The sequence below is a fragment of the Cibotium barometz genome, chromosome 38 (genome assembly GCF_041138505.1).
Source record: "Cibotium barometz isolate CiBa-2024 chromosome 38, ASM4113850v1, whole genome shotgun sequence".
NCBI classification, from domain to species: Eukaryota; Viridiplantae; Streptophyta; class Polypodiopsida; order Cyatheales; family Cibotiaceae; genus Cibotium; species Cibotium barometz.
The window spans coordinates 41,288,286-41,314,285 of record NC_141083.1 but is presented as its reverse complement, the minus strand read 5'-3'; the positions used below and the strand labels follow the sequence as shown (position 1 = coordinate 41,314,285).

Here is a 26,000-nt window from a genome sequence, read left to right as displayed (position 1 = left end):
CCTATAAAATCCTCCTTATAGCAATAATGCCTCACATGATGTACTACAAGAAGATGAGAGCATATCCGCGTCCACAAACATGCTTCCACAAAGAAATTTTAGAGTTTTGAAACTTTCTTGCATAGCTATGCATGCAACTACATCTGCGCATATAGCTAGTCACTAACATAACCAGGCACATAGCCACCATTGCAAACATAGTAAAAAAAAGAAGGAGGGGGGATCAAACGAGAGAGGGAGAAATGGATCAAATGCACTTCTCTCTCTACCATTATGTCCCCCCATTAAAAAGAAAAAAATATATAAAACATGAAAATATACATTTTTATGAAAAACTACACATTTACATTTACGTTTATAGCATATTATAAAAAGATACTATTGGTCTTATAATCGGGATAGGAGCTTCCTATGCTACTTGCAATTTGTAGGCACGTTCAAGGGAGCTCCTATTTTCTTGCTTGTGCATGCGCAAGTGAAAGTGAAGACAATCATTTTTGCATATAAACATTGAGAGATAAAAGGCAATAAATCTTGCCAAATATTGAGGCCAAATATAGTTTTCATTACTTAATCATTGAATAATTACATCTTGGATTGGGACAAAAAAGTGTAATCCCTTGTCATAGGCAAAAACATCCCTTACTATAGAAAAAACAGAAAGATAACAAAATAAAAGCCTTGGGAGTTGGGGTTGCATCAAAGTTCTCATGATCATCTTTGTGAATACATAAACACACTATCACACATTTTGAGTGTTATCACTCCTTGCAGCTTCAGCCTCTACTCTTGCATGTCCATTACTTTCTGGTCACACGTGTGTACAGTTTGTATTAACAAGATCCTAAAACACAATAAAAATAACATTAGTGAAATGCAGTTTAGAAAAAACAAATAGATTGTGGGTTTGAAAATGTACTTACTTGCCATGCTTCCTAAGCAGGGCCTCTCAAAATAATAATCCATCCATCTTCTTGCACCTTTTTAAAGAGAGATTCCAAACCCTGTTGTTATGCAAAATCATATTCATCCTGCATAGGGGGTAGTGCACTACTTCAAGCTTTTATAGGCATATAAATAAATAAACATTGATTTTATATTGTGATAAGTGTTATGTGCACATTATATGTGCATATAACCCACCCTAGGAATGTGACCATGGGAGGATCCCAACATGCTCTAGTGGGGCAAGGGTTAGGTCTAATCTTGGGTTGAGGTTAGGGTCACACAACCAAGGGTCACACATGGAAATGGAGACACAAGAGTCACTTGAGGGCCCTCCTATATAATAGGGGCATGGGGCACTCTCAAGGGATGTTCTGTCAAGGGATGTTCTCTTATGTAGAGAATTATATCTACTCTCTTGTTATGTCATGCCAGAGCTATGTGCTGCTAGAATGAAGTCATATCTCTTGGTGGTATATGGGACACCAAGATAAGGTATGTGGTAGAATGAAGTCATATCTCTTGGTGGTATGGGACACCAAGATAAGGTATGTGGTACTTCATTGTATTTATCTATGCACCCTTGGGCTTGAGAGTGGTCGGTGGATGAGTATATGCCTGGTTTATGCATAGTTATTAACTAGAGAGATCTTTAGGGTTTTAACAGAGATATCAGGGTGATCTCTAGTTGATTTTTGATTTTTTTATCCTCTTAATTTTCTCTCATTATTCCAAAATTTTAGCATTTTTAAAGTGAACTTTAACATTTACTAAAGCAAACAAAGTTATTTTTTGGTTTGTTTCGGTGACCAATGCATTGGGAACCTCAATATGGCAATCAGAACACGGCCTTTCTCGACTTGGACGGACATATCGACGTTGTGGTGAAATTTCGTGTGTGGAAATGCTATGTTTTTCAATTTTATGGTTAAAATAAGCATTTTACTAATTTTTTACCAAAATACCGCACATGCTATTGTGGGTATTTTTTGGTAGAAAGGATTCCCTAAATTTCTACAAATTTTAGGAATTTTTAAGAGAATTTTTATGGTTAAAAAGGTATTTTAAATGCATTTTTGGAGGTTTTCCATAGGTATGCTATAAATTTCTATCAATTTTCTACTAAAAATCAGCAGGGGCAACATGTTGATACATCGGGTTCTCTCCCATGTGTTCGGCATAATATCTATCTCTCAAATTTGAATTTTCCTTCATTTTCTCTCTCGTGCGTGTGAACACCCCTTATATGGGTAGATTTGATTAGTTAAAATTTTCCATCATTTTCTCTCTCATGCGTGTGAACACCCCTTATATGGGTAGATTTGATTAGTTAAAATTCATGATTACTAAATAATCATGATTAGTGAATAATCATGATTAGTGAATAATCATGATTAGTGTATAATCAAAGTTAAGCCATAATCTCTTTGTTAAACAGAGAAGACATGAGAGAGCTGGTGGAGAAGGGAGTTGAGATGGAGAAAGGGGAAGAGAGGACGAGAAGCTCATGCATCCCCCCTCACCCACAGCCAATCATCACGGATAGCGCCCGAGGGGAGGGATTTGTTTTCTAGTGGCCAGCGCACAGCACTCCCCTCCCATGATTCATTAAAAAATATATATATAGAAAGTTTTGATGAAGCTTTTCATTAAAGCTTTTTTTTTAAAGGAAAAAATCTTTATTTTTGTGATTACAATAAAAATCTTGTTGATCCCTTAAGTCTTTGGGGTCCAAATTTTCTTTTGACCTTTCAAATTCTGGAGTTTTTTGTGTCTTCATTTTCCACAACCCTTGGCTGTTTGCATTCTGGGGTGACTCTTCGAGTTTCGAAATTTTTTGATCGTTCCTATTCTAATATGTTTGGGGTACGATAAAAATTCCAAAAATAATTCTGAAAATTAGACAAAGGTTATTTCCTATTTTTGGAATATCTAGGTTTGTCGATCGGCATGTGGCGTGTCCATTTGGACTTGGTGGAAGGATCTTAAAGAAGATTTTTATTCCTACCACTTGGCAAAATTTCGAGGAAGCTTTCAAAAAAGTGTTTGTCCAACTAGAGGATGAATTCGAAATAATTACCAAGCTTGTTAAAAATAGCATGGGAAATCAGTCTTTTAACAATTATGTGTAGAAGTTTAGACAATTGGCTGCCAAAGTCAAGTCTGCTGATGATCAGTACTTGTGTGGGATTTTCATTAATGGTCTCGCTCGTGTGACTATCAGTACGAGGTAAAAAAATGCAAGGTCAAAATGGCTAAAGACGCTATTCAGACAACTCAAGTTTTTCATATAAGACTATGGTCCGTGCCAACACTTTAAAACCGTCGTCTAATAAAAAGAAATCCATGTTCACTTTTTCAAATTGTGGACAAAAAAAGAAAGTTGGTTTTCACACCAAAACCAAAAACTTTTGACAACACCAGTAAGAAGCAGAAATTTGTGAGCAAGGATAATATCACATGTTTCAAATGCAAGGAAAAGGGACACACGAAGAAATTCTATCCTTTGAATGGAGCTACAACACCTTTGGCACTTGGACAAAAGGCAGCAGCGAAGAAGTTTATACCAAAGAAATCTGTGCACATTATAAAACTCACAATTTTATTGACAACATTGTGGTAAAGAGGATGAAGCTAGAAAAACCACACAGAATGATCACATATACAAGGTTAGGATGATTGGAGGACAAGTCCAATTCTAAGATAAGAAGGTGTCAAAACTACCGTTAGACATCCAATTGTACTCAGATAGACTTGATTTTCATGTCAAGAGCTAGGGATGAAATGGTTTCATCGAAAAAATAAGGATTTTTCTGTTGATTGGGTCAAACATTTGATGTCTTTCCATCACAATGGAAACCTTGTTACTCTTAAGGTAAACATTGTTGTACCCAAGGAAACTTTTATTAGTGAGCTTGAGTTAATGGAAAATCTTTTTAACTATGAACTTTTCCAATTGGTTATGGATCCAATGTCTTCATGTGTTTATTTTGATGTAAACATTGTTTCTTTGGATGTTTGGGAAAGTAAAGTGTTAAATTACATGAAGAGCAAATTTCAAGATGTATTTCTTGATGAGTTACCCACAGATTACCTCCTAAACGAGAAGTGGACAATAAAATTGAGCTAGTGCCAGGTGTAGAACCTGTTAGTATTCCTCCATATTGGCTTAGCCAAACTGAGGAAGACGAGGTAGCAAAGTAACTAGCTAAATACTTGAGGATGGGTCAAATTAGACCAAGTAAGCCTCCTTAGGGTGCACGAGTTTTCCTGGTTAAGAAAAAAGATCAAGGTACCTGGGGCAGATGTGTATTGATTACAAATATCTTAACAAGGTTACAATTAAGAATAAATACCCATTGCCTAGATCAGTCGATCTTATTGATAGGTTGCAAGGAGCTAAGTATTTCACAAAGCTTGATTTGCGAACCGGTTATCACTAGATCCATATTATAGAGGAAGATGTTCCTAAAACTACTTTTAAGACACGTTATGACCATTATGAGTTTTTAGTGTTACCCTTTGGTCTCACTAATGCACCAGTAACTTTCCAACAGATGATGAATAATATATTTTGGGATCTGTTAGAAAAATGCGTGGTGGTTTTCTTAGATGATATTTTGATATACACTAAAACTTTGGCTGAGCAAGAGTATCATCTTAAAGAGATTCTAGGAAGGCTTAGGAAGAAAAAACTATATTGTAAATTATCTAAGTGTGATTTCTTTAAGAAGAAATTATTTAAAAAAGGGTCGTACGATCTCTCAAGATTGCTTGAGATTGCTTAAGTATAGATTTGGATTGAATCCAAAAGCTTTTCGAATGGCCAGTTCCGTGTACAGTCAAGGAATTAAGATCTTCCTTAGGTTTTGTGGTATTTCTTCCAAAAGTTATCAAGCATTATTCAAAGTTGACAGTGCCTTTTACCAACCTTCTTAAGGGTAAAAATAAGAAGTCTAATTCTTCGATTAAGTGGAATGAGAAACTAATCATGTGGGCATAATCTCGCACTCACACACAATGGACCACGGTTAAGCCCAATTTTTCCCCCTTTAGATACTCTTGCTTGCAGTGCATATTGTTTCTACTTTTGTGATGCATATAAAAGTAGGTAGCTTCTTGTACGGTTCAAGCACATTAAGGACCGTTATGTTTATCCAAGCATATGCATTTGCATCACCATCCATATCCTCGCCATCTTGAAAACCTCAAGAAATGATCCCTCTAAAATTCCTTAACCTCATCACGTTGAGACCTCCATTGCCTAGACTCAAGGATAGACCCAAGAGGGGGGAATGTTTACCCAAGGGTAACTATTGGGTGCCCAACATTGCTTCCACACTCGTGGGCCACATCAACACTAAGTGATGAGAGCTGAAGAAGCCATCATCAAGAAAAAATAATGAACAAAGGTAAATAAACCTAAGCAATCAAGGTCATGCATGCTATGAAGTAGCTATGGGCTCAAGGTAGCATACTTTGTGTATACATGCTTGCCCAAAAGGTTAACTAATGGGTGCCCAACATCACTTCCAGCATCAACAATAAGTGAGGGGAGGGGAAGATGATATCATCAAGAAATAAAGAATGAACAAAGCCAAAGAAATCTAAGTAATCAAGCCTCAAGTCATCATGCAAGCTATGAAAGTAGCTCCAAAATGCATATTAGTTTATTTTTCACTCTCTTTAATAGTTTAACATAGAGCTATTGTGCTTAATTTTATCTCAGATGATTTTTTTAATTGTATATTACTGATTTAGAGTGTTGGCATAGATCTTAGGTATCTTACTCCATGATTTTTAAAAAACTCTTCATTTTCATTACTTTCCCTTAATGGACTAGTTTTTTTACTAAGGGGAGATTAATAATTTTTAAGAATAAAAAAAGTAAAAAAATTTAGAAAGTTAAAATTGATGTTTTTGTGTGTTTGGATGCATCAAAACATCTAATTACACCAACTACTCCACCAAGTATCTGGATGCATCAAAACATCTAATTACACCAACTACTCCACCAAGTGTTTTGATCTCTTTTTCTCATTGCACATAAGAGAAAACATTAATAAGTTAAATCGTAATATATCTTAAATTAGTTAATTATTGATTATTCCTTAAACCATGCACATGTTTTAGAGATCACATAGGTAATCTAATGATGTGCTTGGTTGTGTTAATTAATTGATAGTTAAAGATTAATTTGAGCCCAAGGATTAGCCACAAAGAGAAAACAAATAGCAAGGGAGTTAATCTTCGATTAAGTCTTAAGAATAAATTTTTATAACTCATTAGAATTAATTAAAGTGAGATTAGCTGGTTTGAATCTTCCCTCATTTGAATGCATTCATCAAGGCATGTATAAGAGGGTGTAAGGGGTCTTCAACATATATGCAAGAGGTAAGAGCTAAAAAAGGGGGAATGTGCCGTAAGTTTTAAAGAGGGTGTAATGCATGTGTAATGGGGGTAGAGACCAAAAAAGGGAAAATGTGTCATAAGCCTTGAAGAGGGTGTAAGTGGGGTGTTGACTTTTCTCACCTACACCATTGTGAAGTCTATCCTTAAAAAACCAAAACAAACACTACTCTAAATCAAAATGAAAACCATCCACACCTAGGGAGCTATGTGGCACATAATAGTAATAATATTAACAAAATGGTAATTTTCTCTCTGTAGAATTCACATTCACACCTAGAGATAATAACACCTTAAAAAAAACAAATTCGAGAAATTTAGATTAAAAAGAATTTTTGAAAATCACTCCGTGATTGTAGGGATTGCCTTGCCACCAAGACTAGTTCAAATCTTATCCTCTAAACTTGAAATAAGTTTGGCATGAAAAACTAGAGGTTTTCACGGCCGTGACTATCTCTTATATATTCATGCCATGGATTTTTTGATAATTAAATCATGTCAATTAGGGTTGCAAAGGTGATAAAATGATGGAGACTAATTGTTAAAGTCCCTTCGAAGTAATTTTAAACCCAAAATTTGAAAAACTTTAGCGTGAAAAAGTTTTTTAGGTCTCGTGACTATCTCCCAACCCTACCACCCACATCAATTGTTTTTTTTAGGTTGGCCAGGTTTCGAATTTCTCCTAAAAGTGGAAAACTTTTATCTAAAATTTTGTTCAAGTTTTAAACTGATGTGAAGTTTTTGGGATACTCGCGAACGATGGAGAGACGACGTTGATGTTGATTTTTTATGTGTAATGCTAGGGTGCCACATTGATCATGTTTATAGTAACGCTACTTAAAAGAAGAGTGTGTAATGATTATTTCTAGGTGTGGTAGTGGTTTTTACCATAAAAGCGTTTTCAAAAGTAAAGCATCATTTTTCAAGGTTACATAAAGAACTTGGAATTTTAATGTGTAGTCATTATAACATTGAGAAGCCTAGCCAACACTCTAACTCATAATCTCGGACTTAAATTTTGCAAGTTGATTCTAGTGTCACATACCACCTATAGCTCACCATTATATATATTGGCACACTTTCAAGTTATTGTATTGAGTGTTCTAAAGAGGAGCTCTCTAAATATTATTTTTTACCACCAAGAGTAGACATATGTCTATATGCTTTTTTATTCTATAAATCTTCTCTCTCTCTCTCTCTCTCTCTCTCTCTCTCTCTCTCTCTCTCTCTCTCTCTCTCTCTCTCTCTCTGATTAAGAGTAGGTTCATCCAATCTCATACCATGCTTTCTCAAACCACATTGTTCCACCAATGTAGTGTCTTGAACAAATGTTGCTTTGTAGGTGTGTGGCATTGCCAAAAAGACCCTGGACACTTGGATAAATGAGTGGTACTTGTATGTACTTGAACAAATCAATAAAAAATCAAAAAGACACTACCACACTTAGGGAATAACCTAATGACTTTGGAAATCCATCTCTTAACCCTAGAAAACAAACCAAGCCTGCTAGTAGATACTTGAAAGTTTAACTCTTGACCCTTGAAAATAAGCTAAGACTATTAGTAAAAACTCTATGCAAAGAAGAGTTTGTTGCATAGGTTTAAGTAGAGTGGATGAAGCAAGACTCATAGGAGACTACTAACAGGTGGACAAGGAAATCTTGAGAGACCACATAAAATTAAAAGTCACGACCAAAGTTAAAGGAAAAGAACTAAGTTAATTGAAATCCCTAGTGAGATTTGTGTGGGTGATTTACCTAATGCATAGTACATAGATGGAGATGAGGAGGCATACTAGGTTGAGCATTTATTACTACATGCAATAGTGTCAATGTTTGGTTGGGAGCTAGTATTTACCTAAATTTCAAGACAAGGTAATCATGTAGAAGAAACTTATTATAAAAGTGATGAGATTAGGGTCTTACCCAACAAACTTAAAGATAAAAGAAGAATACATAAAAGTTAGCATAGCTAAAAACGAAGCCATGTGGGCAATCTATCACGAAGGTAACCCCGATAAAAAATTTGATCACAAAGAAAATCATTAAATTTTTAGCAAAGGTGATTGTGTTTGATGCTTAACATTACAAAATTTACTAGTTGACCAGTTGGATGTTTTTAGTATGTTATCTATTTTGGTCTTTAGACGTAGTTCATGAACAACATGGTCTCTTAGTTATGTATGTTTTGTCATTTTTTTAACATGGTGTTTTATGTATTTATTTTGTCATGTTTTCCTGCTACATGTATTAATGTTTTCCTTATTTTGTTCTCTACAAAGACAAAGAGAAGTTGTTAGTTATGTATTTTTTTCATTTTTTTAACATGGTGTTTTAGGTATTTATTTTGTCATGTTTTCCTGCTACATGCATTAATATTTTTCTTATTTTGTTGTCTACAAAGACAAAGAAAAGTTGTAAGGAGACAATGCCTTTTTTCTGTAGACTTACTTTAAGACTAACATGGTCTTTATTCTTTATTTTTCGTAGACTTACTTTAAGAGACCAACATGGTCTTTTTTACTTATGTTTTTTTTTCCCCTCCATAGGTATTCATACTAAAAATTTTAAATAATTCCACTTGATCATTGATCCAAAAAAATTCACACATCATTCAAAAACATTGACTTAAATATAGAGAACATGAAATTTGAACCCTACAAAGATTTGTGTGTAAGGAAAAGAAAACACATCACCAAATACCTTAAGAGCTATGCATTCTAACACATCTATATCTCATAAACATTATTGAACTATTGAACGAGGTAATGTGTGATACGTGTACTTTTAAGATAAGTGGATGTGTTCATTTGAAACTCGTTTTTTTTAGTTTTAGGCACATGGATAAATTCTATAGGGTTACACTAATCTACTTACATGGGTAACATTTTAGTTTTATCCACATGCACAAAATCCAAGAACATTGTTGTTTTTTATTTGGAACCTATAGCTAAACATTGTGACCTCCTTCGTTTTCATGCCCCTTCTCGAGTTGTTGCAGCATTGTAGGGTGTGTCTACATCACTCTCATATCTTGTGGACTTCTCCTTAGTAATAATGCCTCACATAATGCACCACAAGAGGACGACATCATATCCACGTACATAACTATGCTTCAACAAATAAAATTTAGACTTTTAAAATTCTCTTAACATGGCTATGCATGCAACTACATCCACGTATATAGTCACTCAAAGCATAACTAGGCATAGAGCCACCGCCATAAACATAATCGCACTGTAGTCTATGCAAAAAATAGAGAGAAGGGGGATCGAATGGGAGAGGAGAAAGAGATGAGATGTTCTTCTCTCCTTGCCATTATGTCCCACCCACCCCCCATTAAAAAGAAAAAAAATCTAAAACATGAAAAATACACATTTATATGAAAAAACTACACATTTACATTTTAAAAATGCACATTTATAACATATTATAAAAATCTACTATTGGGCCTATAATCGAGATAGGAGCTCCTTGTGCTAGTTTCAGTATGTAGGCACATGCAAGGAAAGCTCCCTATTTTCAGTATGTAGGCACATGCAAGGGGAGCTCCCTATTTTCTTGCTTGTGCATGTGCAAGTGAAAGTGAAGACAATCAGTTTTCTGCATTTAAACATTGAGAGATGAAAGACAATAAATCTTACAAAAGATTGAGGTCAAATATAGTTTTCATTACTTAATCAGGGAATAAGTACATCTTGGATTGGGACAAAAAAGAGTAATCCCTTATCATAGGCAAAAAAATCCCTTGTTATAGGAAAAACAAAAAGATAAAAAAATAAAAGTCTTGGGAGTTAGGGTTGCATCAAGGTTCTCATCATCATCTTTGTTGAATACAAAAACACACTTGAGATCACACATTTTTATTGTTGTCACTCCTTGCAGCTTCAGCCTTTACTCTCATATTTCCATTGCTCTCTGGTTGCACATGGGTACAATTTGTAACAAGATCTTAAAACACAATAAAGCTAACATAAGTGAAATGTAGTTTAGAAAAAACAAAGAGATTATGGGTTTACAAATGTACTTACTTACCATGCAAGGCCTCTAGAAATAATAATCCATCCTTCTTCTTTCACCTTTTTAAAGAGAGATTCCAAACCCTATTGTAATGCGAAGTTATATTCATCGTTCATAGGGGCAAGTCCACTACTTCAAGCTTCTATAAGTATATAAATAAATAAACATTGATTTTATATTGTGATAAGGCAATATTTATTTCTTAACACTTATAGTTTGGTAATGGGACAGAAAAGTATCTGTGGACATATTTATGTCTTATTTTTACCGATCAACTTTATTGAATTATTTAGAACACATGGATAGTGTAAATCAAAGGTTTACTTTTTTCATTTCATTAGGTACATAGTGAAGGAAATTTGAGATTTTTTTGGGGTCACATTGGTTACCTCTATGCTTTACAATTTCATAAGAATTCATTGGCCAAATTATAGTCATAATGCAAAGCTGTTTGGACTATATTTGTATTATCGGCTTTGATTACCCAATTTCTCATCGTTTTCCAAATATTTTGGATATAAATGGCTTTTTAAACATATACATGGTGTAATACAACCATCCTAGGCTCAAAAATCAATTAAAACTCTAAAATCTAGGTCTTAATGAAAATTCTAAGGTATTTAGCTATCTCAAAAAAAATAACTTTAAGGATTTGTATAGTTAATAAAACAATCATAGACGAGGACCAAATCTAACACACATGTTCTATACTGTGTTATGATTTGCTGGTGCATTTTGTGAGAGCTAATCACATATACATCTATCCTTTTAGGCACTTTATTTTAGACGAAAGTTAACAATTTTGAACCATATTTATTGCTATAGAATAAGAGACTACTTCAGACATTTTAAAACATCTCATAAGGATTTAAGTGGAATATCTAGTCATTTTATATAATAGTTGTAAAGACTATTTTTATAATTTTCTCACTAGATGATCCAAATATAAGCCAAGATTCATATATGTTCTATTGTTATCAATGTAGTTTTGAAAGTTGAAACCATCACCTTGTCTCCTAACTAAATTGAAATATTTAGATATGTATTCTTGACCGATTACTTTAGTGGAGACATTGATTTATTAGTAGACTAAAGTAAATCGCCACATAATCTCACACTATTGTCATATTTTGGGGGTCAAAGACTCAACAACTAAAAAGAGATTTTAAGAAGTAAATTTAATTGAACTAATTGTTGATGCGATACATTTTTTTCATAAAAATATAGCTCTCATCTTTTAAAAATATATCTCTCATCTTTTAAAAACTATGTAAGGTTTAGGAGAAATTTATAATGAGTTGAGATCATTTTTCCTCTTGCATGTATGAACCTACTTTGTAAATTAGTAACATGTTTAGATTATAGTGTTGTATAAACCTCTACTTATGGTGATTTATGAAGGTTATTTTTATCATCTTAATAATTTTTTTAAGGTTTTCGAGATTCACGAAGACATACCTTAGAAGAAAAATGCTAAAATATCACTCCCATTCACAAGATATGATTTTTTTAGCAAACCCCTAAAAAGACATATTAATCATGTCTTGCTTAGCTAGCACACTAATATTAAAAGATAAGATAATATACATTGTGATAAGGTAATCTTTATTTCTTAAAAGACTATTGGGATATCTACTCCTCAATTACATGTAACATCACGTCGCAAAGTTGTTTGCCATCGACCTATGCATACACGTAAATACTTAAAATTGCTATACATAAGAATATGTGTCATAGACTTTATACATAAGACTATATAATAGACTCTATGCAAAATACTCTTATGCATAAGACTATGCAATAGACTCTATACATAGTCTTATGCATAAGACTATGTAATAGACTCCATGCATAGAGTCTTATGTGGATAGAGTCATATAGTCTTCTAAGCTTCAACAAAGACTATGAAATACACTCGATGCATAAACCCTATGAGTAATATACATAGAGCATGCATACTCTATGCATAAAATCAATATGCATGCATACACTATGCATAACCCTATGAGATCAATGCATAATATATGCATGCCTAGAGTATACCTAGAGTATGCATATTGCCCTTATTATGCATGCATAGAGTATGCACATATTGCTCTCTTTATGCATGCATATTGCTCATAATATGCATATGAGCAATATGCATAGAGAATTCATACTCTATGCATGCATAAAGAGAGCAATATGCACAGATCATAGAGCATATAGCATAGATCATGCTTTATGCATACATAAAGAGAGCATATATAGAGCTTATTAGCATAACTAACTCTAAATCCTTGCACCCAAGGGTGTAAACAAGAAAAACCTTAATAGAAAATGAGCTTATGTGTAAGGGCTTGCCTCCAATAGTTGGGCTCAAAAAAGGAGAGACCTACAATATAAAACAAGAAAAGGAGGTAAGCATAAAAGCATCAAGCTTAAAAATAATGTATAAAAACCATTATGCATATAAAACAATTAGAGGAGGTAAGCATAAAAGTATCAAGCTCAAACATAATGTATAAAAACCATTATGCATATAAAACAAGGAAAGGAGCTAAGCATAAAAGCATCAAGGTGAAACATAATGTATAAAAACCATTATGCATAAAAGAAAAGAATCAAAAAGATGAAAGAATAGAAAAATATGATTATAAATAAAAAGAAAGGCTTACCGTTTGATTGTTTATTGAAATGAAGCTAACCATAAATCTTGAACTTGCAAAACAAACAAACATAATAAATTTAATTTAAAAACATTTATAAAAGTTTGCCTCTACCATAAAAGCATATTTGAAACAAATAGAGTAAATCTCTTTTAGAGATAGAGAAGTGTCAAGAAGAAGAAGAAGACAAGAATAAAAAGATGAAGATAAGTCTAGCCACCTCAATCTAATCTTTACATATTCATATGAATGAATGAAATTTAAGAAAAAAGTAAAGGAATACTACTTTACCTAGTTTCCTTTCCTTGAATTCAAGTACCTTTTCATGTTCATGTGGAACATAGGATAAATCTTTGACTTCAACGAGTTCTTAAGAAGTAACTCTGTTATCCTCACCTCCCAGTTTCTTTTTCAATCTACTGACATGAAAGACTTAATGAACTCTAACATGTGGAGGCAGTTTAAATTCATACATAACCGTGCCTGTGGAAAGGAAGCTAGTTCCTCCACACTCCACTGACCACTCCGACCGTCATCACCGCCGGTGTGCTCCAACCACTCTGACTGCTCCGACCGCCATCACCGTCGGTGTGCTCTGACCACTCCGACCGTCGGTGCCCTCTGACTACTATAATCCATCTGTCTTCTTGCACCTTTTTAAAGAGAGATTCCAAACCCCATTGTTATGCGAAAATATATTCATCATGCATAGGGGGTAGTGCACTACTTCAAGCTTTTATAGGCATATAAATAAATAAACATTGATTTTATATTGTAATAAGTGTTATGTGCACATTATATGTGCCCACCCTAGGAATGTGAGCATGGGAGGATCGCAACATGCTCTAGTGGGGCAAGGGTTAGGTCTAACCTTGGGTTGAGGTTAGGGTCACGCAACCAAGGGTCAAGCATGGAAATGGAGACACAAGAGTCACTTGAGGGCCCTCCTATATAATAGGGGCATGGGGCACTCTCAAGGGATGTTCTCCTATGTAGAGAATTATATCTACTCTCTCGTTATTTCATGCTAAAGCTATGTGCTGCTAGAATGAAGTCATATCTCTTGGTGGTATGGGGCACCAAGATAAGGTATGTGCTACTTCACTATATTTATCTATGCACCCTTGGGCTTGAGGGTGGTCGGTGAGTATATGCCTGGTTATAGCATAGTCATTAACTAGAGAGATATTTAGGGTTTTAACAGGGAATCAGAGCAATCTCTAGTTAATTATTTTAATTTTTTAAATCCTCTTAATTTTCTCTCATTATTCCAAATTTTTAGCATTTTTAAAGAAAACTTTAACATTTACTAAGCAAACAAAATATTTTTTGGTTTATTTTGGTGGCCAATTCATTGGGAACCTCAATATGGCAATCAGAACACGGTCTTTCTTGACTTGGATGGACATATCGACGTTGTGGAAAAATTTCATGTGTGGAAATGCTATTTTTTTCAATTTTATGGTTAAAATAAGCATCTTACTAAATTTTATTAACCAAAATATCGACATGCTATTGTGGGTATTTTTTGGTAGAAAGGATTCCCTAAATTTCTACAGTTTTTAGGAAATTTTAAGAGCATTTTTATGGTTAAAAAGGTATTTTTAGTGAATTTTTGGAGGTTTTTCGCAGGTATGCTATAAATTTCTATCAAATTTCTACTAAAAATTAGCAAGGGCAGCATGTTGATACATCGGGTTCTTTCCCATGTGTTCGGCATAATATCTATCTCTCAAATCTAAATTTTCCTTCATTTTCTCTCTCGTGCGTGTGAACATCCCTTATATGGGTAGATTTGCTTAGTTAAAATTCATGATTAGTAAATAATCATGATTAGTGTATAATCAAAGTTAAGCCATAATCTCTCTGTTAAATAGAGAAGAGATGAGAGAGCTAGTGGAGAATGGAGTTGAGATGGAGAAAGGGGAAGAGAGGACGGGAAGCTCATGCGCACCCCCTCACCCATAGCCAATCACGCACAGCGCCCAGAGGAGCGCCCGGAGGGAGGGGGGATTTGTTTTCTAGTGGCCGGTGTGCATGATTCATTTAAAAAAAAAGAAGTTTTGATGAAGCTTTTCATTAAAGCGTTTTTAAAAAAAAGAAAAAATCTTCATTTTTGTGATTTAAAAAAAATCATGTTGAGCCCTTTGGTCTCTGGCGTCCAAAATTTTTTTTTGGACTTTTCAAATTTCGGAGTTTTTTGTATCTTCATTTTCCACAACCCTTGGTTGTTTGCATTCCAGGGTGACTCTTCGGGTTCTGAATTTTTTTGATCGTTCGTATTCTAATACGTTCAGGGTACAATAAAAAATCTAAAAATAATTCTAAAAATTAGACAAAGGTTATTTCCAATTTTTGGAATATCTCGATTTGTCGATCAGCATGTGGCGTGTCCATTTGGGCACCCATGATTATTCAAATTCCTAAAAAATCTATTTTTTACCTAAAAAAGTAGTAATTCCATTAAAATTAGAGATTTTGATTGGATTTGAGAATTTTCGGGTGGAATTAAAATTTTTCATGATTGATGGGATTCTCAAGGTAATTTTTTTAAATAATTACCAAACCTAAGAAAATTCTAGAAATTATTTTAAAAATTCTAAAAATTGGTATTTTTGAAATATCATTTGTATTTTGGTAAATTTTATTGTTAAAAATTCTCTGGAAAATTTTATATTTGGAGTGCCATAAGATAGAATTTGGTGGATTTCAAAATTTACTAAATTTTGAGGCCCTAAAAAAATAGGAAAAACTAGAAAAAATCATGATAATTTTTTTGTGGAGAATTTAATATTTTCGGGGGTTATTTAGTGTCGAAGTACTTTTTTTTACGTAATGACATTAGACAAATACGGGCTATTTGCATATAATTAATGCGAGTGTGTCTCATATTTGTAGTTATTTGTGTTTGGATTAATTCTAAACGATGTTTTCATGATTTTTTACCATTGTATAGCCACCAAATGCTAATTAACGTATTTTTTCTTATGCGCAGTCAGTTCTAGTGAATTGATTCGCTAGATCATTTTGGTCAAGGGTGGGCAAGTGAAGTTGGTTTGAGTGAATCGTGATTTTTGAAGAACCTTATTACCATGGCTCATATTGACTTCTCAGTCACAATGATAATGTCGATGAGATGAATGATCATCCCAACTTAGGTAGGGAAGATCTTAAATTCCAAGTTGAAGAAGAAGAAGAGAAGGCTCTTAGAAAGAGTGAATTTTTGGAAGTGACAAAGCGTCTAGAGACAACAACTATTACCAAATGCCATGACAAGATGGAGTCACTAAAGATGCAGATCTTAACTTTGCAAAACGCTCTTTTGGTCTCACCTTCTCAGTGTGATTTCTTCAAGAAGGAATTATTTAAAAAAAAAGGGTCTTACGATCTCTCAAGATTGCTTGAGATTGCTTAAGTATAGATTTGGATTCAATCCAAAAGCTTTTGCAATGGCCAGTTCCGTGTACGGTCAAGCAATTAAGATCTTTCTTAGGTTTTGTGGTATTTCTTCCAAAATTTATCAAGCATTATTCAAAGTTGACAGTGCCTTTTACCAACATTCTTAAGGGTAAAAATAAGAAGTCTAATTCTCCGATTGAGTGGAATGAGAAACTACAGGAAACTTTCAATACTTTGAAATATAAAGTTTGAGATGCTCCTATGTTATCCGTACCAGATCCTAGTGAGCCTTACATTGTTTGAGACTAATGCTAGTGATTTTGCGGTAGGTGCAGCTTTGTTCCAGGATGGGATGGCATGTGGCCTTTCAAAGTAAGAAACTCAACGATGCACATACTAGGTAGCCAACTCAGGAGAAAGAGTTGTATGCAATCATTTATAATTTGAAGGCATGGAGACAGTATCTCTGTGCGGGTCTTAGTTTATGGTCTTAACAGATCACCAATCTTTACAATCCATTTGTGATCAATTGGACTGAAAGGTAGAATGGCCAGATAGGATGAGCTGATGCATGACTTGGATTTCATGATTAAATACAACAATGATAGCTTGAATCGCATTGCTAATGCGTTGAGTTGAATTGGTGAAGTTCATGAACTTAGATTCATGGAAATTACTTCTAACACTCAGGGAAAAATGCAGTATATATATTTTCTTTAGAAAATATTAGAATTTGGCAAAATCAAGGTCCAACTCTGATGCTCATGTGTTATCATTACCAGATCCTAGAAAGGCCTTACATTGTTGAGACTGATGCTAGTGATTTAGCAGCTAATTTGTTCCAGGGGTGGGAAGCCTGTGGTCTTTTAGAGTAATAAACTCAATTATGCACAAACTAGATACCCAGTTTAGGGGAAAGAGTTGTATGCAATCATTTATGCTTTAAAGGCATGGACACAGTATCTCTGTGGGTCTCAGTTTATGGTCTTCATAGATCACCAGTCTTTGCAGTTCATTTATGATCAACCAGACTTAAAGGTAGAAAGGCCAGATAGAATGAGTTGATGCAGGATCCAACTCTGATGTAGATCAAAACCTAGTGAATGAAGGAAAAGACAACTAATTTTTTATTCAGAATGGTATTTTATTTCAAAATGATAAAGTTTACATGCCGGAGGTGCCGGAAATTAAAGTGAGGATCCTGTTTGAGTGCCATGATGCACCATTGGCAGGACATCTGGGCATACAGCGTACCTTGGCTTTGATTAGAAGGACTTTTTATTGGCAAAAAATGAAGGATTTTGTTTAGAATTATGTGGTCAAGTGTTATTAGTGTTAGATTAATAAGGCAGACGCCTTAAATTTGTTGGGTTATTACATCCTTTAGATATTCCGTCTCGAAAGTAGGAAAAGTACAAAGGCTATTTTAACGAACCTTGTGATTCCTGTATAATAGGGGCATGGGGCACTCTCAAGGGATGTTCTGTTATGTAGAGCATTATATCTACTCTCTTGTCATTTCATGCTATCTAGAGCTATGTGCTGCTGGAATGAAGTCATATCTCTTGGTGGTATGGGACACCAATGTAGGATCCCTGTCCCCACTATGCAACGAGTTCACGGGTGCTAGCAGTGCAAGTAGCACTTCTTGCGCGAGCGAGGGTCCCACACTCGAGCCTCGCCCCATGGATATCCGAACAAGAGACTAATCCATTGGTTCTTCCAAAACTGACCCGGAGAAAACTTCCCTTGCCCCAAAAGCACGAGCAATTCCTCCAGGATAACTTTTCTCTAACGTAGTCAAAAGTCTTAACTATCTGAACTGATCTGACCAAACCCGTGAGTCCATAGTCAGATTAGGGAAAATATTGCACTTGGATCATAGAGACCAACGCTTTTTTCCTTATTGAGAGGCACAGCCGTTGATTCTTTTCCATAGAACAATTTTTGCCCAGGATTTACTTCATCTATCGTACCATAACAGAATTGAGTCTCAATTTAGAGATCCATCAGTCTAGCCTAACCCCATCAAATCCCGTGGGTTAGCTAACCGCCCAACCACTGTAGTGATGGGATCCAATTAAGAATTTGGCTAGGTTTTGTCCTGGGTACTAGGGAAAAGAGTTCCCAAGCCCCCTAGCCGGATATTCATGCAAACTTAAAACTAGTCACACCACTTACACACCCAATATGAAATTGCCTTTTTCACAGAATTAGCTATCTTTATTAAAAAAAAAGCTTTTAATGAAACCATTGTGTCACTGATCATAATCCTCAAAATCTCTGGTTGAATCCTTATTTCCAGTCATTCCTTCATCGGTGTACCTATGGCATCATTGGCAACCAGAACGCTCACCACCTGTCCACTCACAGGGGCCTTTTCAATAGTTCCTAGCTCATAGGTAACCGGTAATATATTCACATAACAAAATAGAATCTCCATTGAAGATCAACAAGATCAACCAATAGATCCATATAAAAGAGCTATGGACTCATCCGTTGTTGAGGACCAGCAAGGTCAATCAACCAGATCCATGCCCGAATTCAGAAAATAACTCTTACTCCTTGTTCCAATATCTTCCACGATGCATGTGTGGGTATCATCGGCGGCGACCTAGAGACCGAGCACCGTATGGTCAGCAACCTCTAGGATCCTTCGCAAGTGACCTAGCGCTTCACTCATAGGCCTCTTCCTTGGTCCCTCATCCACCGTACCAGAAGCTCACCATTTTAATCGTACCGAGGCTAGTCAAGACCTCAACCGACCTTGCTACGTGAGACGTCCTCCAATGCATTAGGGGAAGGTTGAGGTCTATAGGGGCCCTTTAAGCTGCCATATTATGATTTTAATGACTTTTTGTTAAAACGTTAAGTTTCTTTGACTTTAGATACCTTCTTGTTCTTCAAACGGCTAGAAGTTTGAATTTCAAAGTTTCTCGCCAAAATTGAATTTGAAATCGAGCAAGCAAAACTATATCATGTGACATATCTATGGAAAGAGCTCGACGAGTAGATTCTGGATCTTTAATCTCCGATAAATTTCGAGCTCATATGTAGAAGTTATGAACGTCCGAAATTTCAAAAACTTTCCCCCCCACTTTTTGGAAATGAAAAGTACAAAAAGGCATCTTCTAGAGAATCTTTTGACCACCTTTAATCACCTAACATTTTTGTATACATGGCATCACACGATTGGCTCTTTTCCTTAATAACCTTTTAATCATATGGCATCTTAAAGGGCCCCTATAGACCTCAACCTTCCCCTAATGATCAGATTAGGTCTCCACGACCTCATTCACAAGACGGTCAAAATGCTTCTCCAGCATTCTTGACATAAAAGAGTCATTAAAAAATAGTTCAAAAATACAGTTTCTATAACAAACTCTCGTCTTTCCACATCAAACCACATTAATTAATTCCACAACCATTTCATAAGTATTCCTATCCTCATCCAATCTCATAATTTTCATCTCATCTCATCTTTCCTCAATTTAACCTCATCATATCTCATCCACTCACATCTACCCATATTCACATCTCATCACATCACATTCATTCACATCTCATCCATTCAGACCACATCACATCTCATTCATTTTACCTCACATCTCATTCATTCACATCTATCCCGATTCACATCCAATCACATCACATTTATTCATATCCATCACATTCATTCTCATCACCATTATATCACATCACTTCTATCCACATCATATCTCATACACATCTCATCTCATTCATCCACATCCATCCCATCGTTCTCATGTACGACTACTCGCATCTATCCATACATTCATATCTATCACTACACATCCACATATATTCATGTCACATCTCATCTCTTTACATCACATCACATTCTTTCACATACACACTATATCCATTCTTTACATACACATTCACATCCGTTCTTCTCATACACATCCTTATCCATTCTTTCACCTACTCATTCACATCCGTTCCTCACATACACATTCACATCCATTCTTCTCATACACATCCTTATCCATCCTTTCACATACTCATTCACATCCATTCCTCACATACACATACACATTCACATTCATTATCATCACATACATTCACTCACATCCCATATCATTCATTTACATTCTGATTCACATGACATCACATCTCATCTATTCATTCATCATCTATCTGATTCACATCTTATTTCATCATTCACCTCTATTCACATCACATCCATCTATCCATTCGCATCTATCTAATTCACATCACATCCATCCATCCATCCATTCACATCCATCCATCCATTCCCATCTATCTAATTCACAGCACATCTATCCATCCAATCATCATCTATCTATTTCATACCTTATCTCATCACATCTATTCACCTCACATTCTCATCATCTCTATTCACATCACATCACATCACATCTATCCATTCATTCATTCCCATCTATCTGATTCACATCACATCTCACATCTATTCACCTCTATTCACATCACATTCATCCATCCATTCGCATCTATCTAGTTCACATCACATCCATCTATCCAATCATCATCTATCTGATTCACATCTTATCTCATCACATCTATTCACCTCACATCTATTCACCTCACATTCTCATCATCTCTATTCACATCACATCCATCTATCTAATCATCATCTATCTGATTCACATCTTATCTCATCACATCTATTCACCTCACATTCTCATCATCACTATTCACATCACATCCATCCATCCATCCATTCACATTCATCCATCCATTCCCATCTATCTAATTCACATCACATCTATCCATCCAATCATCATCTATCTAATTCACATCTTATCTCATCACATCTATTCACCTCACATTCTCATCATCTCTATTCACATCACATCTATCCATTCATTCATTCCCATCTATCTAATTCACATCACATCCATCCATCCAATCATCATCTATCTGATTCACATCTTATCTCATCACATCTATTCACCTCATATTCGCATCACTTCTATTCACATCACATCTATCCACCTCATATTCTCATCACTTCTATTCACATCACATCTATTCACCTCATATTCTCATCACTTCTATTCACATCACATCTATCCAATCATCTATCTGATTCACATCTTTTCTCATCACATCTATTCACCTCATATTCTCATCACTTCTATTCACATCACATCTATCCAATCATCTATCTGATTCACATCTTATCTCATCACATCTATTTACCTCATATTCTCATCACTTCTATTCACATTACATCCATCCATCCATTCATTCCCATCTATCTAATTCACATCATATCCATCCATCCATCCATTCACATATATCTAATTCACATCATATCCATCCATTCATTCCCATCTATCTAATTCACATCATATCCATCCATCCTTTCATTCCCATCTATCTAATTCACATCATATCCATCCATCCATTCATTCACATATATCTAATTCACATCATATCCATCTATCCATTCATTCACATCTATCTAATTCACACCTTATCTCATCACCAAATAGAATTTAAGAGAAATCTAATTTTTGATATAAAGATTCTTTACGCATCCATTTATGCATAATTCAAATTTAAGGAAAATAACACTTTTTAAATAAAATTAAATCCTCTATGCATAAATTCAATTTTAATGAGAATAACACTTTTGAAATAAAAATAAATATTTTATGCATCCTTCCTATGCAGAAATTGAGTTTTAATGAGAATAACACTTTGAAAATAAAAATAAACCTTGTATGCATCTTCCTATGCATAAATTCAATTTTAATGAGAATAACACTTTTGAAATAAAAATAAACCTTTTATGCATCTTCCTATGCATAAATTCAATTTTAATGAGAATAACACTTTTGAAATAAAAATAAACCTTTTATGCATCTTCCTATGCATAAATTCACTTTTAATGAGAATAACACTTTGAAAATAAAAATAAACCTTTTATGCATCTTCCTATGCATAAATTCAATTTTAATGATAATAACACTTTTGAAATTAAAAAAAAATTCCTTTATGCCTTTTTCTATGCATAAAATCAAAATTATTGAGAATAACTCTTTTGAAATAAAAATAAATTCCTTTATGCATCTTTCTATACATAGAATGAAAATAACACTTTTAGAATACAGAAACGGAGGGGATTACTCTTTCTGAATAACAGAAAGAAAAAACTTATTTCCACAAAATTTAAGAAACATTCACCATAACCTCCTTTGTATGGCTGACCATTTCTCAATTTTTACATCCTAAATCTACTTAGAATTTACCCCAAGATGAATTAAAACACTCTAATCTAATCAATTTTCACTTCTAAAGAGCAATCAATAGGAAAAGTTAAACTTATTTCGTTTGTTTCTCATTTTAGGATAACAAAAGGCTAAAATTCTTAATGAAGAGAAGGGGGAAGCCTTTCCATCAAGGCATAACATCCAATTTCACATTAAAAAAAACAAGAAATCAGAAAACCATAGAATAGAATTTAAAAAAAGTAAAATTTCTAACTTACATGGACTTTTGTGAGCTTTCCTTTGGCTTGAGGGATTGAGGGTTCTACTCTTGCTTGGATCAAGAGTGGCCACCAATTCTTTGTAGAGGAATTAGCCAAACAAGTGAATTATCAAAGAATTCAATGTTTTTGGCTCTGGGGAGGAGTAGAGTAACAGCGCATAAAACACTATTAACCTTTACAAAGGCGGAGTAGAATTCAATGTTTTTGGCTCTAGGAGGAGTAGAGTAACAGTGAATAAAACAATATTAACCTTTACAAAGGGGGAGGCTTCTATTTACAGGAAAAAGTGAGCCTCTAACCAAGCAAACTGATTCTAGAATTTTCTAGGTTAGTTTGGTCACTTTTTGACCATTTTTAGGTCAATTTAGCTTTTTTTTTGGATCTAGTTGAAACAGGAGAGAGGAGAGATGAAAATATCTCATTATTTGTGAGTTAAAAACTCATCCACACATGTGAAATAGGTGCCTCCTTTATGAGGGGAATTCCCCACACTGAGGTGTCAAAAATGTATCATTTTCTCTAAATATCTCTTCTTTTTTAAACTAATAACCTTGTCCTCATCTTATGTTAGTATTTACTCATTTTTGGGAAATTTTCTTTTATTATTCAATTTATCTCCTCCTTACATTTGGATTAATATTATTGGTCTATAGGAATCTTAATCCAATTTTTTTTTAAAATCTGGACCCTCATGATAAGGTCCTTTTTACCTATTTTCAATTAATTCCAATTGCACATTGGAAAGTTCTTTTTGAATTTTTGTTTTAGGGGAAATCATTTTAAACACTAGGAGGATTTTTATATACAAAAATATCTCAATTTTTAATTACCTTTCTCTGGACATTTTGAATTACCTCCCTCTAGATATTTTCTCTCTCTAGGCCAAGATAGGGTAAAATAGGATCTTTCTTTTATTTCAGAAAGGGGAATAATTATAAGATGAAAAGGGGAGGTTCTTACACCTATACACCTCAAAAGCTGGAGGGAGGAATCTTACATCCTACCCCACTTAAAAAACGCGAGATGTTCTTATCTCGCAAAATTAGAGGATAACTCTTTTCCTTAAGATCCAACTGATTCTGGGGTTCCTTATAGTCTGGTGAACCCAATAGAATCCTGGGATAAATATCCCTTATATAAAACTCATCATTAGACAAGAATTTACTCAGATAATAACATTCAAATCCTTATCACAATAATGGTCCATTAGACCGAACTTTCTATCTGAATAGTCCTTCATGGGAATTTTCAATTATACAAATTTTTAATTTGACATCCCTTAACTTGATCCACTGCGTCAAGAGTTAATAGTAGCAATCTGTTATAGCACAATCCACTAATCTCATAGTGATTTGCTAAAGTCATTATCGTCATTCCAGTTACGAATATCAACACAAGAACTCATCCTCATTGTGGTTTTGCTCAGTTTATCGCTTTTCAACCAAAAATTCAGGAATCATCATTTTTCTCAATCAGAATCCAATTCAACTCATCAGTTCTCAATCAGAATTTTAAAATCATATCAACCACATTCGAATTCATCATCTGGATAGCATTTTAGCTTGTAATTTCAAGATCTTAGATTTACTCGTATATACTGCCAGTAAAGAGCCGCAGTTATACCCCCGGTATATGCGGGTAGTCTCATGATCCTTGAAACTATAAGGTAAATACCATCATGTCTAGGTCTTAAGAAAGTTAGGGATTCCATATAATTGCAGTACTTCCATCTGAAGACCCAATTATCAATTTAGGAATTTCATTCTGAATATCAATTTATATGAGTTTCATCACACAATTCCAACCTTTTATTGCTACTTCTTAAATTTATTACATTCTTGGCTTCCGGTTGATCCACTTTAGCCAGAATTGCTCTGATACTAGTTGTAGGATCCCTGTCCCCACTGCGCAATGAGTTCAAGGGTGGTAGCAGCGAAAGTAGCACTTCTTGCATGGGCCAGGGTCCCACACTCGGGGCCTCGCCCATGAATATGCGAACAAGAGACTTCGTCTTGGGTGAAAGACGGGCGTGAGGTCAACTGACGAGCGTCCGGCCTTGCAAGAAGTGTGCAGAGATCCCTGTGATAGACGAGGAGGTTCTACGAGCTACCAACAGCCAAGCTGTGTAATATATCTGCCGGGAGTGCGGAGAGGAGGTTCTGGAATACCTGCAGGCCGCCATAGACGAGCTCGCGGCCCTCCTCTACCAGGCCATCTTTGAAAGCCTGGGATTGAGCAAGGAGTATATCCAAGACCAAGTGCCTGGCCTTGAACGGCTTGTGCTTGTGAACAATTTCTACCCCCCTTGCCCCGACCCTGGCCTCGTTTTTGGCCTAAGCTCACACTCCGATGTCAGCAGCCTTACCATCCTCTTACCCGACGATGTGCCCGGTTTACAAATAAAAAAGGATGACAAATGGCTGGCGGTTAATGCTCTTCCCAACGCCTTTGTTGTCAATGTCGCTGATCAAATCGAGGTACCCTCGTTATTCTCATTTGAATTCCACATAAGGTTTGTTGAAATGCTTGATAAGTTCGCGAGTAGTGGGAAAAGTTGTATGTGTTTCAAGTTGTCTTCTCTTAGAAAGTGTGCAAAAGATCACCGCCTTAGAAAGGAAAGATAAAAACTCCGCCTTAGCAACCTCTTAAGAACCAGAACGCCAAAACTCAAACTTCCAAGGACCAAAAGATGCAAAGGAAGCGAAAGATAATCAGATAATGAGAAGAATAAAGAAAAAAGAAGAATACGTTATTTTAGCCATAGAAAAGGCATTGAAGCTTTTGTTAGGGAGTTTATCTACATTGTGGAAGGAATGGAAAATGTAAACAAACGACCTCTCTTATCTCTCTACGTCCCGACTATGTTTGCAAATAGACTGTGTAAAAAGTGAACTAAAGGACAGACCAGTGGAAGTATCAGAACTCTTGACCCTTGAAAATAAGCTAAGCCTATTAGTAAAAACTCTATGCAAAGAAGAGTTTGTTGCATAGGTTTAAGTAGAGTGGATGAAGCAAGACTCATAGGAGACTATTAATAGGTAGACAAGGAAGTCTTGAGAGAACACATAAAATTAAA

The 26,000-nt window shown here is 35.0% G+C and overlaps 1 protein-coding gene across 1 annotated transcript in view; it reads left to right on the top strand.

Annotated features, from left to right (window-relative positions):
* LOC147616722 (protein DMR6-LIKE OXYGENASE 1-like) overlaps positions 1 to 25,548 on the top strand; it is a 310,722-nt gene extending 285,174 nt beyond the window's left edge. Inside the window, exon 4 of the mRNA XM_086777190.1 lies at positions 25,074 to 25,548. Coding sequence (XP_086633316.1) covers positions 25,074 to 25,548 — 475 coding nt within the window. The remainder of the gene's footprint in view (positions 1 to 25,073) is intronic.
* Positions 25,549 to 26,000: the final 452 nt, after the last annotated feature.